The sequence below is a fragment of the Apostichopus japonicus genome, chromosome 11, assembly GCF_037975245.1.
Source record: "Apostichopus japonicus isolate 1M-3 chromosome 11, ASM3797524v1, whole genome shotgun sequence".
In the NCBI taxonomy this organism is placed as follows: domain Eukaryota; kingdom Metazoa; phylum Echinodermata; class Holothuroidea; order Aspidochirotida; family Stichopodidae; genus Apostichopus; species Apostichopus japonicus.
Genome location: NC_092571.1, coordinates 9668515 through 9681526, shown reverse-complemented (window position 1 = coordinate 9681526; position 13012 = coordinate 9668515). Strand labels below are relative to the sequence as shown.

Sequence of the window (13012 nt, the reverse complement as noted above, 5' to 3'; positions counted from 1 at the left end):
TTCATAATCATGGACGTTAAAATATGAATCTAAGAGGCTGCCAACGGTCAGCTTGCGGCTTTGATAAGCCAATAATGGCTTCTTCGCTAGTTCCACACACCCATACATACACGCACACATACACACATACATACACACATACACGCATACATATACTACTAAAATTAACGTTAGATTCAATTCGCATACGGTAGTAGGGAAAACGAGATGTACAAGTCAGTTTTGTACGGCGATGACGTGTTTCCTTCAGCAATCACCTGAGTGAAATTAAAAAGTTATAGTAATGGAAATGGACATGCGTACTCATGATTGCAAAAGGGGTTTCTGGGAGTGTGAACATTAGAAAGAGAAGCTTTAAATATTTATATGACTTAAGAATGAAAATGATACGAATAAATAATGAGTAATATGCTCACTGAAGTTTAATAGATATTAAATACACAGGACTCATTTAACAATGCTCTGTTTGGAAATAATGACGTATTTGTAGATTGGCGACAGCCAATTAAGTTCAGCCTACACATCTTCGGATCCACTGCAGCAGGTAATAAAAATGGACCCACTTTACGTTCAGAGTCATACGAACGTAATTTACTTCCGTGAGAGGTGATAAAAATCTGATCCCGAGCGTTTGAGTACATTTACTAAAAATATTTTTGTAACGTAGTCTATTACATTTGAGTAATGCAGTATAGTTTCAGTGACGGCTTTCCCCTTCTCCTCCTTTTTATCCTTACATTATTATAATATTATTTTCGCTATAGGAGTTGGTAAGACATATTATTTCAATTGAGAGTTATAGCAAAATCTGCTTGTACAGACATGTGAAGTTAAACGATTTTCAAATCTAAACTACGGTAGTGGTAAAATGTATTTATTGTGATCCAAAGATGTCTCGTGACTTATTGTTCAAATAAAAAACGACGTCATCAAAATCACACAATTGTAGATGTTCATATAAATTTAAAGAATTATTGAATGTTGAAATGATTTAACATTTGTGAAAGAGGAACATAATGTTAACCCCCAAGTAAAAGAAACTTTCTTGAAATTCTAATACGGCGTTATACATCTTGTACAAATTACACTAATTTTGTGACTTACAATTAACTGCTTGAGAATATGATTGTACTTTGAATTGACATTATAAAAGTTGTATTACTACTGTATTGAGAGTAGTACGAAGCTCTAGATAGGACATGGTAAAATAAATTATTACGTACGTACGTAGTAATACTACGTACGTACGTTCGTGATGTTTGTTACGTACGTACGTGATATGTATTGCGTACGTACGTGATAAATAATTCGTACGTACGTGATATGTATTACTTACGTCCGTGATATGTATGACGTACGTACGTGATAATTACTACGTACGTACGTAATATTTATAACGTACATACGTGATAATAATACGTACGAACGTACATACATGGTATTATTACGTACGTACGTGATAATTAGTACGTACGTAATAGTTACTACGTACGTACGTAATACTCACTACTGATACTTACAACGAATGTAAGCCTCAGTACAAACGTACGTGTTTTTATTTCGTCTTCATTTCAAAGATGGAGAGAGATGAACTTGTTCGTTTGTATTTTAGGCAGATGCATATACCTGTAGTGTTAGTCTAACCCTAACGTACCTTGTCTGTCTCCGGCATTTTTTAGTCCGCGGCTCAATCGTATAACTAAGCTTGACTTCTGTGGTTGGAAGATTGATACATGCAAGGTACAGTGAACGAGAAGTATAATTATTTTATTATATAGTAAAACGTATATATATGCGCGTATCTTGCATGTAGGCCAATATTGAATTATCACGTACGTACGCAATATAATTATTTTTCCTATGTCCTCTCTAGAGCTTCGTAGAGTAGAAAAGTTATCAGACCTAGGTATATACATGATAAGAAACATAAAGAAAAACTGTTTACGTAGCCTTGCGCATCTGTGGACACCTGCTTTTTCAAATTCCACTGTTAGTGCAATTTGCACTAATATATTTCGAGAACGGCATTACGGGATTGAGAAGCTATTTTGTTCTTGTTTGATGCATATAAAACATGATGTTAAATCAAATGATATTTATGTGTATATATATGGTTTAAGGACTATTCATCAATATACATTATTTGTTATAAAGATTGTTTTGACTGTGATGATAAAGTAATACATACGATAAACAATACTTTAAGAAAGAGATGTAGACTTGAGTAACATTACTACAAGTCCATTCCCCCTCTCCCCCCCCCCCCCCCGTCTATCCTTTGTTCTTCCTTCTTCACCTCATACAAGTTCTTCCTTTTCTACTTTTGCTTACAATACACTTAGACCTGTGTGAAGGTAAGAAAATGTATTTTACTTTTTTAACACTTACGGTAAAACTATATTCAGTAGATACACGCAAAGCTTTTTCAGCCATTATGTTGATGCTCTATTCCATATATATCCACATCTGGTACCGGTGTGTGCAGTACTCCGTGTAACAGAATTGGCGCCTTTGCGCTGGCTACAGCCAGCTTCTAATTAAAGAATTAAAGGGAAATTATTTAAAGAAGTCACATCAAACATTTTACATAACTAATTGTTTACATTGTTAATCATAAGATGTTGGTTTTCAGTGTAGCTTTACTAGAATGTTGACCACGTAAACCATGTTAATCCTGGAACCATCGCTCTGTCCTTGTCCATCCCACTTCCTTCACTTCAGCATTAGTTTCAAACTGTTCAACAACGCAATGTTTGATTGGCATTGCAAAGCTTCTGATTTATATGACAGAGGGATGACTTTCCTGTTTAAATGCACATGTGGTACCTTCGAATGTGAAGGGGTGTACGCTGCAAGACGGATTAAAGTATAGTATCATTGTGGTGAACTGTCCATAAAACACACCATGATCATATCCCAGTCCTTATCAACCTCATTAATCCCTCCACATTTCTCCTTTATCAAACCATTGTAGGAAATGTATATATTACTTACACATGTTTGAGTCTAACCTCAATGGCTGATGGTAAAATAACAATGACATTTGTATTGACACCAGACGTAAACTCCCTTGTCGAACCTTAAATGCAAGTAAGTCAGTAAGTAATAAGTATCAAACGGTTCAATGAAGTACACTTCTGTAAGGTTAGTTAACGTTATTTTCTGTTCTTTTTCTTTATTCTCCATCAACATAAAGAACCGAGTAAGACATTTTATCTCAAGTTGAAGACGTACAGTTAAATTGCATAAGTAGCAATGTATATACAGGCATTTACATGAAGTGGTCGAGTAAATGCTGCAAAAATGACAATTTTAAATTAAGTCAATGAACATACAAACAGGGGAAAACCCATGTGTCTACGAAAGCCCATAAGTGCCATTCGAAATATATTTTAATTCATTCGAATACATTTTTAATTTGTTTGTTGCGAATTAATAATTCATTATAACGAATTAAAATTGGTTTCGAGTGACATTAATAACCATTAATGATGAAAAATGAACTTCTTATAACTGTAACGGGTGAAAAAATAGTAAACAAAGGAATGGTCATAAAACTAGAGACGGAATTGATGTCACGTGAGTAAACTACAACGTCGGATATGCACTCACGTTTCCCAAATGACATGTATTGAATGAATATACATACTCTGGTGTCGCAAATTGAGAGTGTAGTTGTATGAAGTCTACTTCTGTAACGTCAGATATGTTATTTTATATTCTTCAACTGTTGGTTCTATAAAAAGCCTCGGGTATCACTGTGTTCACATGGGATAGAGCGCCCTATATTAGATCAACGAACGCGTTATCAGCAAACGGGTAAACAAGAGCGGCAACGCATCAGCAGAAAGTCAGCTAAGCTTCTAATTGAGAAATTTGTTTTGATAGGCAATATTTCTGAGCAGCTATTATTTGTGCTAATTGAATAAGAAATACGCTAGATAACGGTGTCAGTTCTGTTCCTCCCATCTCATTTTCTCCTTGCCTTATGCCCCTTCTTAGCAGACATAGTTTGTTACAATATCTATAATATATGTAAAATATCATGCAAACATTTTATTCATATGAGTCTGCAGAAACTGTTGACCCTTTCATGAATTTTGACCTTCACAAATATCAATACATTTATCATCAAAGTAATACCTTCTCATGAAACGGGGGACTTGTCGATGTTACATTTCCTTAGCTATAGTGGTCACAATAATATCAAGTGGTTTGTCCAACTCAGAATGGGTTACATACATGTTTCCGTTCTTGAAATAAGGTAGGCACAATGTTTTCACTGATTTATCCCGTTCAATTCAGATGACTATTGAACACCGATAAAACCAAAAAAAAAGTCCCTGTCTATATGGGAAACCAACATGCCAAGTATAAGGGTTGCCAATCGGACACACTTTTAGAGATATGGGCGTTACAAGAAGGCAGTGCCCACACCCATACCAAAGATATGCACAGGGCCGTGTATAAACGGCTCAGCAAATACGGTAATACTCACACATGCTATCATGAGTTCATCGGCTTGGATTGTCATTGATTCTATACTGTCACAAATTTATTACATACAATAGATCGTTGTACTTATTACTAGGGATAAGCTATGCCTTATTTCAAAAGCAAGAACCAACATTATGTACACTTCGTTGTTTTCATTCTTGTAATAATAGAACGAAAACTTAAAAATATTCCTCTGCTACTTCTGCTAAAATGTTATGGATTTCATGTTTGATGCATCTCATTAAAACGTCGATTCAGTTACATGTCACTTCTAAACGTCCGTACCAACCTGATTTTTTCCCCATTACTGTGCACTAAGTCTACGCTATATATAGTTTAGTTAGATTAGTTAAATGGTGATGATACAAAAGGAATAAGGTTGTTTGCCGGTTTTAGACTATGCACTTTGGTCTTCCATGGTCAAGCAAATAAAGGTTTTTTGTTGAACAATAAAGGATCAGCATTAGCATTTAAGTGTTGTTCTTAGACCAAACTAGACCGGGTTCTCCACGGATGCTTCATTAGTAACATATAAGTTTTAGAACACCATAGTTAATCACAGTTGAGAGCTTAGTTCCAAATGTCTCTTAGTTCCAAATGTAATGTACAAGCAAGTACCGTAATTTTGTACTATATCTTAAGTCGTGCTTAGACACTCTTTTGTGACAAGGGAATTGTATAACATTTTAGATAACTCGGATAATATAGTACCAGTGTTTGATACAATTGTACTCTTTCGCTTTGTCCATAATCTTCAATAATTTGACCAATTAGAGAACTGACGGAGTAAAAAAGAATTTTTGATTGAAGCAAATTATCACAGTCTGAATCATTCTTTCTGGACATGTTAATGTTGAAAATATTAATAATTTCTCTCATAACTTAGTTCTGCGATTTCCCCCAATTAAATTATATGTAGTATGAGCTTGGAGTCATTAGGTTTCGGAAGTGGTAAAGGCACATATGTTGTCCATCTTGGGGAGGGGCCTAACTGGAGAGATCCTTGGGTAGGAGGGATTAGATGCAAAAGGGTGCTATCATCTTTGATATTCTAACTACGTCATTCTTGGTTCAAGTTTTTTTTTATCGTTTAGTACAAACGGATTTCAAAAATTCGGACTGGGAAAGTTCCTCCTGCTCCCTCTGCTCCTGTTAGGCTACATAGTAAAGTACATCAGGGATTCCGAGAAGGATAATATATATCATCTCATTGTGAAGGAAAAGAGAGGCATCAATCGTTAATAGTACGAGATATCACGAGATGCACAATACATGTTAAAGTGCCGTGTGCAATGTAACCTTGCGGTTTTTTTATGACGAGCGCGTTATCCCATATGAACACAGTGTTTGATGGTTCATTTTAACTAGAATACCTACAGTTAAATTTAAGCAATAAGTAAATATACAGACTATAGTACATGAAGTGATATCACACTTGATGGAGTTTAATTGATGCTTCAGAAAGGAAAACGTCAAACTAAGTCAATGTACAGAAAAATGGTGAAAAACTCTTCATGAAATGAAGAGATGCCCGTCTTTTGAATATCAAACTTGCGAAGTAATGAGTAAAATGTTTCTAATTATTTAATGAATAATTAACAGTACAATACTAAATCGGGCGCATCTTTGAAAATAGTGTAGCAAATTTGGTGCTTAACGACAGATGCATGAGTCAGCATACTCTCTTATAAGATTGAACAGGGTTCATAATCAGACTGCGTTTGGTAATAAAAGACGTATCCACTTTAATATCATTATAGAAAAAGAGTAATTAAATTGGAATGTCTCTTGTGTCAAGTGGACAGACGAAAATTAAACTTTAGTTCAAATCCAATGTTTTGTTGTGATACACTGCACTGATGTGTTTCAATCGCCGTTAAACACAAAATCAACTTCTCGCAACTGTAGCGAGTGAGAAAAATTGTAAACAAAAAAATTATTTTAAAACTTACAATTGAATAAGAATGGTGTAAATAGCAAAAAGAGGGTCTATGAATTATTGGTTCCCAAGCAATGATGCATTCATCTCTGATAATTGCCGATGTTATCACGTGAGTTCACTGCGACGACGGATATGCATCAACGTCACGTAATGCTTTGTCTTGAATGAATGGCTGTTGAATGAAGGGATAATTGATGTAGCTGTAATCATAACAGTCTACTCTGATCTCGCATGTTGATTACGTTATAAAAGATATTTGTTGTGTGAAGTACACAGTAATGTTCTTATATTACGTTATCCTATTTTCCTAAGTTTGTTCCCCATAAAAGAAAGTAAGATACTTAGATACAAATTGTAGCAGTAGCTACATATACGGACTCGTACATGAAGCGAAGACATCGTCCGTGGAGTTCGTGATCCCACCACAATAGTTATACATTAATTTAATGAACATTCTAACGCTGGAAAACTTGAAAGATGAAAAATTTTTAATATGTTAAACAAGAAAGAACTGCTCTTTAACGTTACAGCTGTAACAGAATGTTGGGCAAATCGGTAATGGTTGGCAGATGGGTAAGATTGGTGAGCAAATAGCTGACAACAGACACTGGCGGATCCAGGGCCTTTGTTTGGGAGGGGCCAAAGTGGCATTAGAGTGATATGGGGGAGGGGTCTAAGGGGGTGTCCCCCTCCCCATTGGAAAATTTTCTATTGCTGAATGCCCTCAGATGCAATTTGGTGCGACAAAAGTGTACAATGGTGATGTTAATTTACTTCTAAAAAAAATGTTTCCCAGGTGTAATTTTCTAAAATATATATAAAACAAAGTTGAGATCATCTTTCTCAAGAAATTTTATTTCTCATAGGTTATAAATTTCTTACAACCAGCCTATAACTGCAAAATGGTGTTAAACTGTAAATCCTCATGCTCATACATTTACATAGCTCCCAACTCTTGAGAAGGCTGTCCATGCCACGAATCGCCGTCCTGGGGGAGGGGTATAAGGGGAGGGGATGTCCCCCTCCCCTTTTGAACTTTTTTGGAATCCTGGTGATGCCTACATGTAAAATGGTGGCACTTAGAAAGGCTTTTGTCACCCAAAATTTTCTGAGAAATATGATTTTTTTTTGTGTAACATCAATAAATTGAATAGTAGGTGATAATTCATTCTTTCCCGTGGCATGAAAATGTTCGCTGCTCGCCCCAATGAAAAGAAATATAGGCTAATTTGAGGTTCAAATGATGCTGTAAAGGAGGTTTTATACTCTATTATGCTAAATGCTAAAGAAATGATGGTTGCTAAGTCAAAATTTGATGCAATTTTTTTTATGTATACTTGACAATTACAATGCGGTTTATTCGGACGCTTGTGCGGGTCAGCGGGTTTGGGTGTTAGAATGCGGGTCTAATTCCCGCGAATTGCGGGTCAGTTGGGAGCTCTGCATTCAATTTTAAACCAGAAAACGAAAAGGTGTAGACTAGTCTACCACTGCTATTCCTCTCGATTTTTTTAAATTTCCAATCATATGATTTAGCGGATGTTCGGAAACACTTTTTGGCTCACCTTTGGGGGGGGGCCATGGCCCCCTTGGCCCCCCCTTGGATCCGCCAGTGACAACAGACAAAATCAGGTTCAAGACAAAAATGTACACACATTCTGATTGCAATGACGGTTATAACATATCTGTGGGTTTAAGACAACGTATATCCACCGATGTCACTAACTGCTTTTAGAAATGGAGAGATGTTTGATGTGACTGTATTCAAAACAGCATACTCTGATCCCGCAGTAGTCCCGAGTAGTCTAACAAAAAATATGGTTGTTACATAACGAAATATACACTTCACTTCAGGAAAGTTCTTTTACGTTAATAAATTTTCTCCTACTTTATTTTGGAGACTGACTGTTAAATAATTTGAGCAAAATTACAGTTTGCAAACGCTTCAGTAAACTCGGTTATATCATTTCATCTTAGTTTTATAAGTCTTTGTTTTGCTTTCTTTAACGTATTCCGTAGTGCTTACCCGTACTTACCAAAACGGTAAGTTGATCGTATTCTGTATTCTTTATTCACAAAGCTCTTTGCGGGAGCTTCGATCACTGATATTTATTTTATAATAGCCAAATTAGACTAGATTTAGCAGGATATTGTTAAATTATAAGTCATAACGTTAGGGCATTTGCCACATTTCCGTCACAATACATTCATTGACATTCATTGTAGAGCATGCAAACAGAAATCTGATCCCACCCCTCCTATACCAGAACTTGAAACAGTGTTTTAATGACTCGTTTTGGGAACAATTATACCAATTCTGATCTATTTTCTACTTCGTTAATATGTTTACTCTCCATCTGGCTGTTGTTGCGGAGGTTTGGTCAATAAAACCTCCAGTCCATTGGAACGTCTACAAAACATTTTGCCTTCACATGGGCAGTTTTCATGCCTTATTTTTGCCAAAGTTACTTTGCTTAAAGATCTGTTTTATTGGTACGCAATGCTAGGAAAGTTGTGTGAATACGTATTCGACCTGCAATGGTCGTAAATAGACCACACGCTATAAAATTAGCATGCATAGCTTCTTAACACAATTAGGCTCTTTGTGTAAACACTGTGTGGAAATATTTTCAGGTCTGCAGTGTAGTTAATCATACAGCGTTCACACAAAGACCCTCATACTAGAAAAAAATATGTGGCAGACGTTGCAGACTAATTGGTAAAAAGAGGTCATTTTACGACCAAGGCAAGTCGATTGCGTAATCTCAAGAATCTTTTCAATGATAGCGTACTGTAGTTGGGGTCTATACAGCATACCATTAAGTTAAATAGGAAATGATGGGCTGAGGGATTCGAACTGCAATGGGTGTTATTATTATCTTTGTTTTAATTATTATTGTTATTATTTTGGGAGATGGGCACGAGGAATGAATGTAAGTTGTATATGAGGACTCACAGACGGAGGTTAGCAGGGTAACATAGAAATAATATACGAATTTGCAAGCGAATAATATACTGTGGTTTTTGTTTGCTTATATTTGTTACTATCTATACTTAAATTGTTTTTCTAATTAGTAGAATTACTGTTTTCAACATAGTGAAACATCTACTGACTTATTTTGTTTTGCCTTCCCCACTCATCCTGACCCTCCAACATCGCACTCTCTTTTAGTCTCAGTTGAGTGTAAATGTTCGTAATCAGTGCAATTTTTGTTTTATACCTTTCACTTTAGGCGGTTAGATGTGACTGACCATACAGCCTGCTTGACTCTGAATTACAATTACTAGTGTATACAGCATCGAATCGGAACTTTCATTTACCGAAATTATTAAAATATAGTTATATAGTACGGAAATAGTACATGGCCGAGTTATTGTGAATTGAATGGGATAAGCGGGTAGGGGCGGAGGAGGAGATAGTGATGGGTATAGGGTTAAATGTAAATATGAAACGGGTGTAATTGTAATGAAAGGTACAAAGATTAAGATTGAAATTGAGATTGAGATTGAGATTGGGAATAAGATTGAGATTGAGATTGAGATTGAGATTGGGATTGAGATTGAGATTGAGACTGAGATTGAGATTGAGATTGGGAATAAGATTGAGATTGGGATTGAGATTGAGATTGGGATTGAGATTGAGATTGAGATTGAGACTGAGATTGAGAGTGGGAATAAGATTAAGATTGAGATTGAGACTGAGATTGAACTTGAGATTGAGATTGAGATTGAGATTGAGACTGAGATTGGGATTGAGATTGAGATTGAGACTGAGATTGAACTTGAGATTGAGATTGAGATTGAGATTGGGATTGAGATTGAGATTGAGATTGAGATTGGGATTGAACTTGAGATTGAGATTGAGACTGAGATTGAGAGTGGGAATAAGATTAAGATTGAGATTGAGATTGAGATTGAGACTGAAATTGAACTTGAGATTGAGATTGAGATTGAGATTGAGATTGAGATTGGGATTGGGATTGAGATTGAGATTGAGATTGGGATTGAGATTGAGATTGGGATTGGGATTGAGATTGAGATTGAGATTGAGACTGAGATTGAGATTGAGATTGAACTTGAGATTGAGATTGAGATTGAGATTGAGATTGAGATTGGGATTGGGATTGAGATTGAGATTGAACTTGAGATTGAGATTGAGACTGAGATTGAGATTGAAATTGAGATTGGGATTGAGATTGAGATTGGGATTGAGATTGAGATTGAGATTGAGATTGAGATTGAGATTGAGATTGAGATTGAGATTGAGATTGAGATTGAGACTGAGACTGAGATTGAGATTGAGATTGAGATTGAGATTGGAATTGAGATTCAGATTGAGATTGAGATTGGAATTGAGATTGAGATTGGGATTGAGACTGAGATTGGAATTGAGATTGAGATTGAGATTGAGATTGGAATTGAGGTTGAGATTGAGATTGGAATTGAGATTGAGATTGAGATTGAGATTGAAAATGATTAATGGTTCATGGTAAATGGTTAATGGTTGATGGTTACTGATTACTGATTACTAATTACTGGTTACGGGATAATGATTAATGATTAATGATGAATGATCAATGATCAATGATTAATAATCAATGTTTATAATGTTTAGTGATGAATGGTTATTGATTACTGATTACTGATTAATGAATAATGAATAATGATTAATGATCAATGTTTATGATTAATGATTAATGGTTAATGATTAATGATTCAAGATTAATGATTAATGATTAATGAATGGTGATACATGGTTAATGATTAATGAATGTTGATTAATGGTTAATGATTAATGATTAGTGATTAATGATTAATGTTTAATGTTTAATGATTAATGATTAGTGATGAATGATTAATGATTCAAGATTAATGATTAATGAATGGTGATACATGGTTAATGATTAATGAATGATGATTAATGGTTAATGATTAATGATTAGTGATTAATGATTAATGATTAATGTTTAATGTTTAATGATTAATGATTAGTGATTAATGATTAATGGTTATTGGTTAATGATTAATGATCTTAGAATATTTACCGTAGTTATTTGTGTTTTTTCTTTAGTCTAATAAACTAGGCATCATAAATAACAATTAATGTCTTCTTTTGTTTTAATGAACGTTTCTTTTGGATACAAGAAATTGCACAAACTTGGTATTCCAAACGTCTGGCACAGGCTGAGTAAGTCACATTATAAACTTGGGGTAGGGGGTAAAGAGTTTTACCATAGAGGAGGGGAGCATCCGTCGGCGTAAAAGTTTGCACCAGACAATGTGAAATGTGCCTATAGCATATAGCATAAGTGGATATATTCTTTCAAAATGTGGACTTCAAGCATCGCGAAACTGAAGAGCCGAAGAGCTATTAATGATACGCAAGATTGTTAAATATTAATGATACACACTCTTGTTTAAGTCGTAAGAAGGATTCGTGTTCCGTCGTTCTGTGACATGGTACATGGGTAAGTACAAATTAAGTTACTTTACTGTTAGAGTGTACATCAACTTATTTATATTATGTTAACTTGTAAAATATCAGTATGTTTTCCTTTGCTTCTCTTCATAATTCTGTATTTAGAGATTTCTTGTAGCTTATTATAGTGAAAAGTCAACAAACCGGGAGAAATTAACTTACGCTTTAGGGCAGGAGGCTATGGTAATTATGAATGATCTGCAGAACAGGGTAGATATTAATGATGTAGTCTGGGGTAAATATTAAAGATACTCATACAGAGGTAACAATGAAAGACACATTATTGTAATTATTGATGATACATAGGCTAGAGTAAACATTATCGCTTCAGTATGGGGTATATATTGACGAAAAACGGACTAGGGAAAACATTAATCATATAGTCCAAGTTAAAAAGTTATGCAACTTTTACCGTAAATATTGGAGAAAATTTTTTAGAGATATGCAGGATGGGAATTTAGGATAAAAAAACTTAGGTGAACATTTATGTTACGCAGCCTTGAGTGAATATTAATAATGCACAAGTTGGATCAATATCACTTATAAAAAGCTACAAGTTTATATAACAATGATAAAAGAAATACAAATAATTAATGTAGACGATGCACCTCAATGGAAACTATTTCAAAATTTAATTTTTATATTTTATTGAAATAAGCAATTAAGATCATAACTATACTTGAATTGTCATTAGTTGAGATCTCTAAGCTTTTTAGAGGGTTGACAATATCTGAAATAATTATTCAAAATATCTGAACTAAACGTCCACATATCTTTAAATTAATTCTAGATATCTGAAACTGAATTATCAGCTTGCACATTATTTATAGGCATGCAACCCTTATGTTTTAGAGCAAAAGCTAGTACCCAGTATGGTCTAACGATAGATTATGGTAAAGGTAAAAAATTTACTTTACCAAAGGGTTTTTCCATAAATATTTGTCATATATGCCAAGATACAATTTAAATTCCTAAAGAAAAGTGCATGATGCAATTCAGAATAACAACTTCAGCACCATGGTGTTTTCAAATGGAGCTATTCTATAGAAAATGGGATACTAATAGGTGAAAGATATCTAAATTGGGTGTGGGAC

General features: G+C 34.8%; 1 protein-coding gene across 2 annotated transcripts in view; it reads left to right on the top strand.

Annotated features, from left to right (window-relative positions):
* The window catches only part of LOC139975938 (uncharacterized), a 62684-nt gene extending 51213 nt beyond the window's left edge, over positions 1-11471 (top strand). Inside the window, exons 1-2 of one of the 2 annotated variants that reach the window (XM_071984237.1) lie at positions 8308-8482; positions 9673-11471. In XM_071984237.1, coding sequence (XP_071840338.1) covers positions 9906-10919 — 1014 coding nt within the window. In that variant the 5' untranslated portion in view covers positions 8308-8482; positions 9673-9905 and the 3' untranslated portion in view covers positions 10920-11471. Of the gene's footprint in view, positions 1-8307; positions 8483-9672 lie in introns of those variants that run through there. The other variant, XM_071984236.1, reaches the window with a different exon arrangement.
* The last annotated feature ends 1541 nt before the right edge of the window (positions 11472-13012 follow it).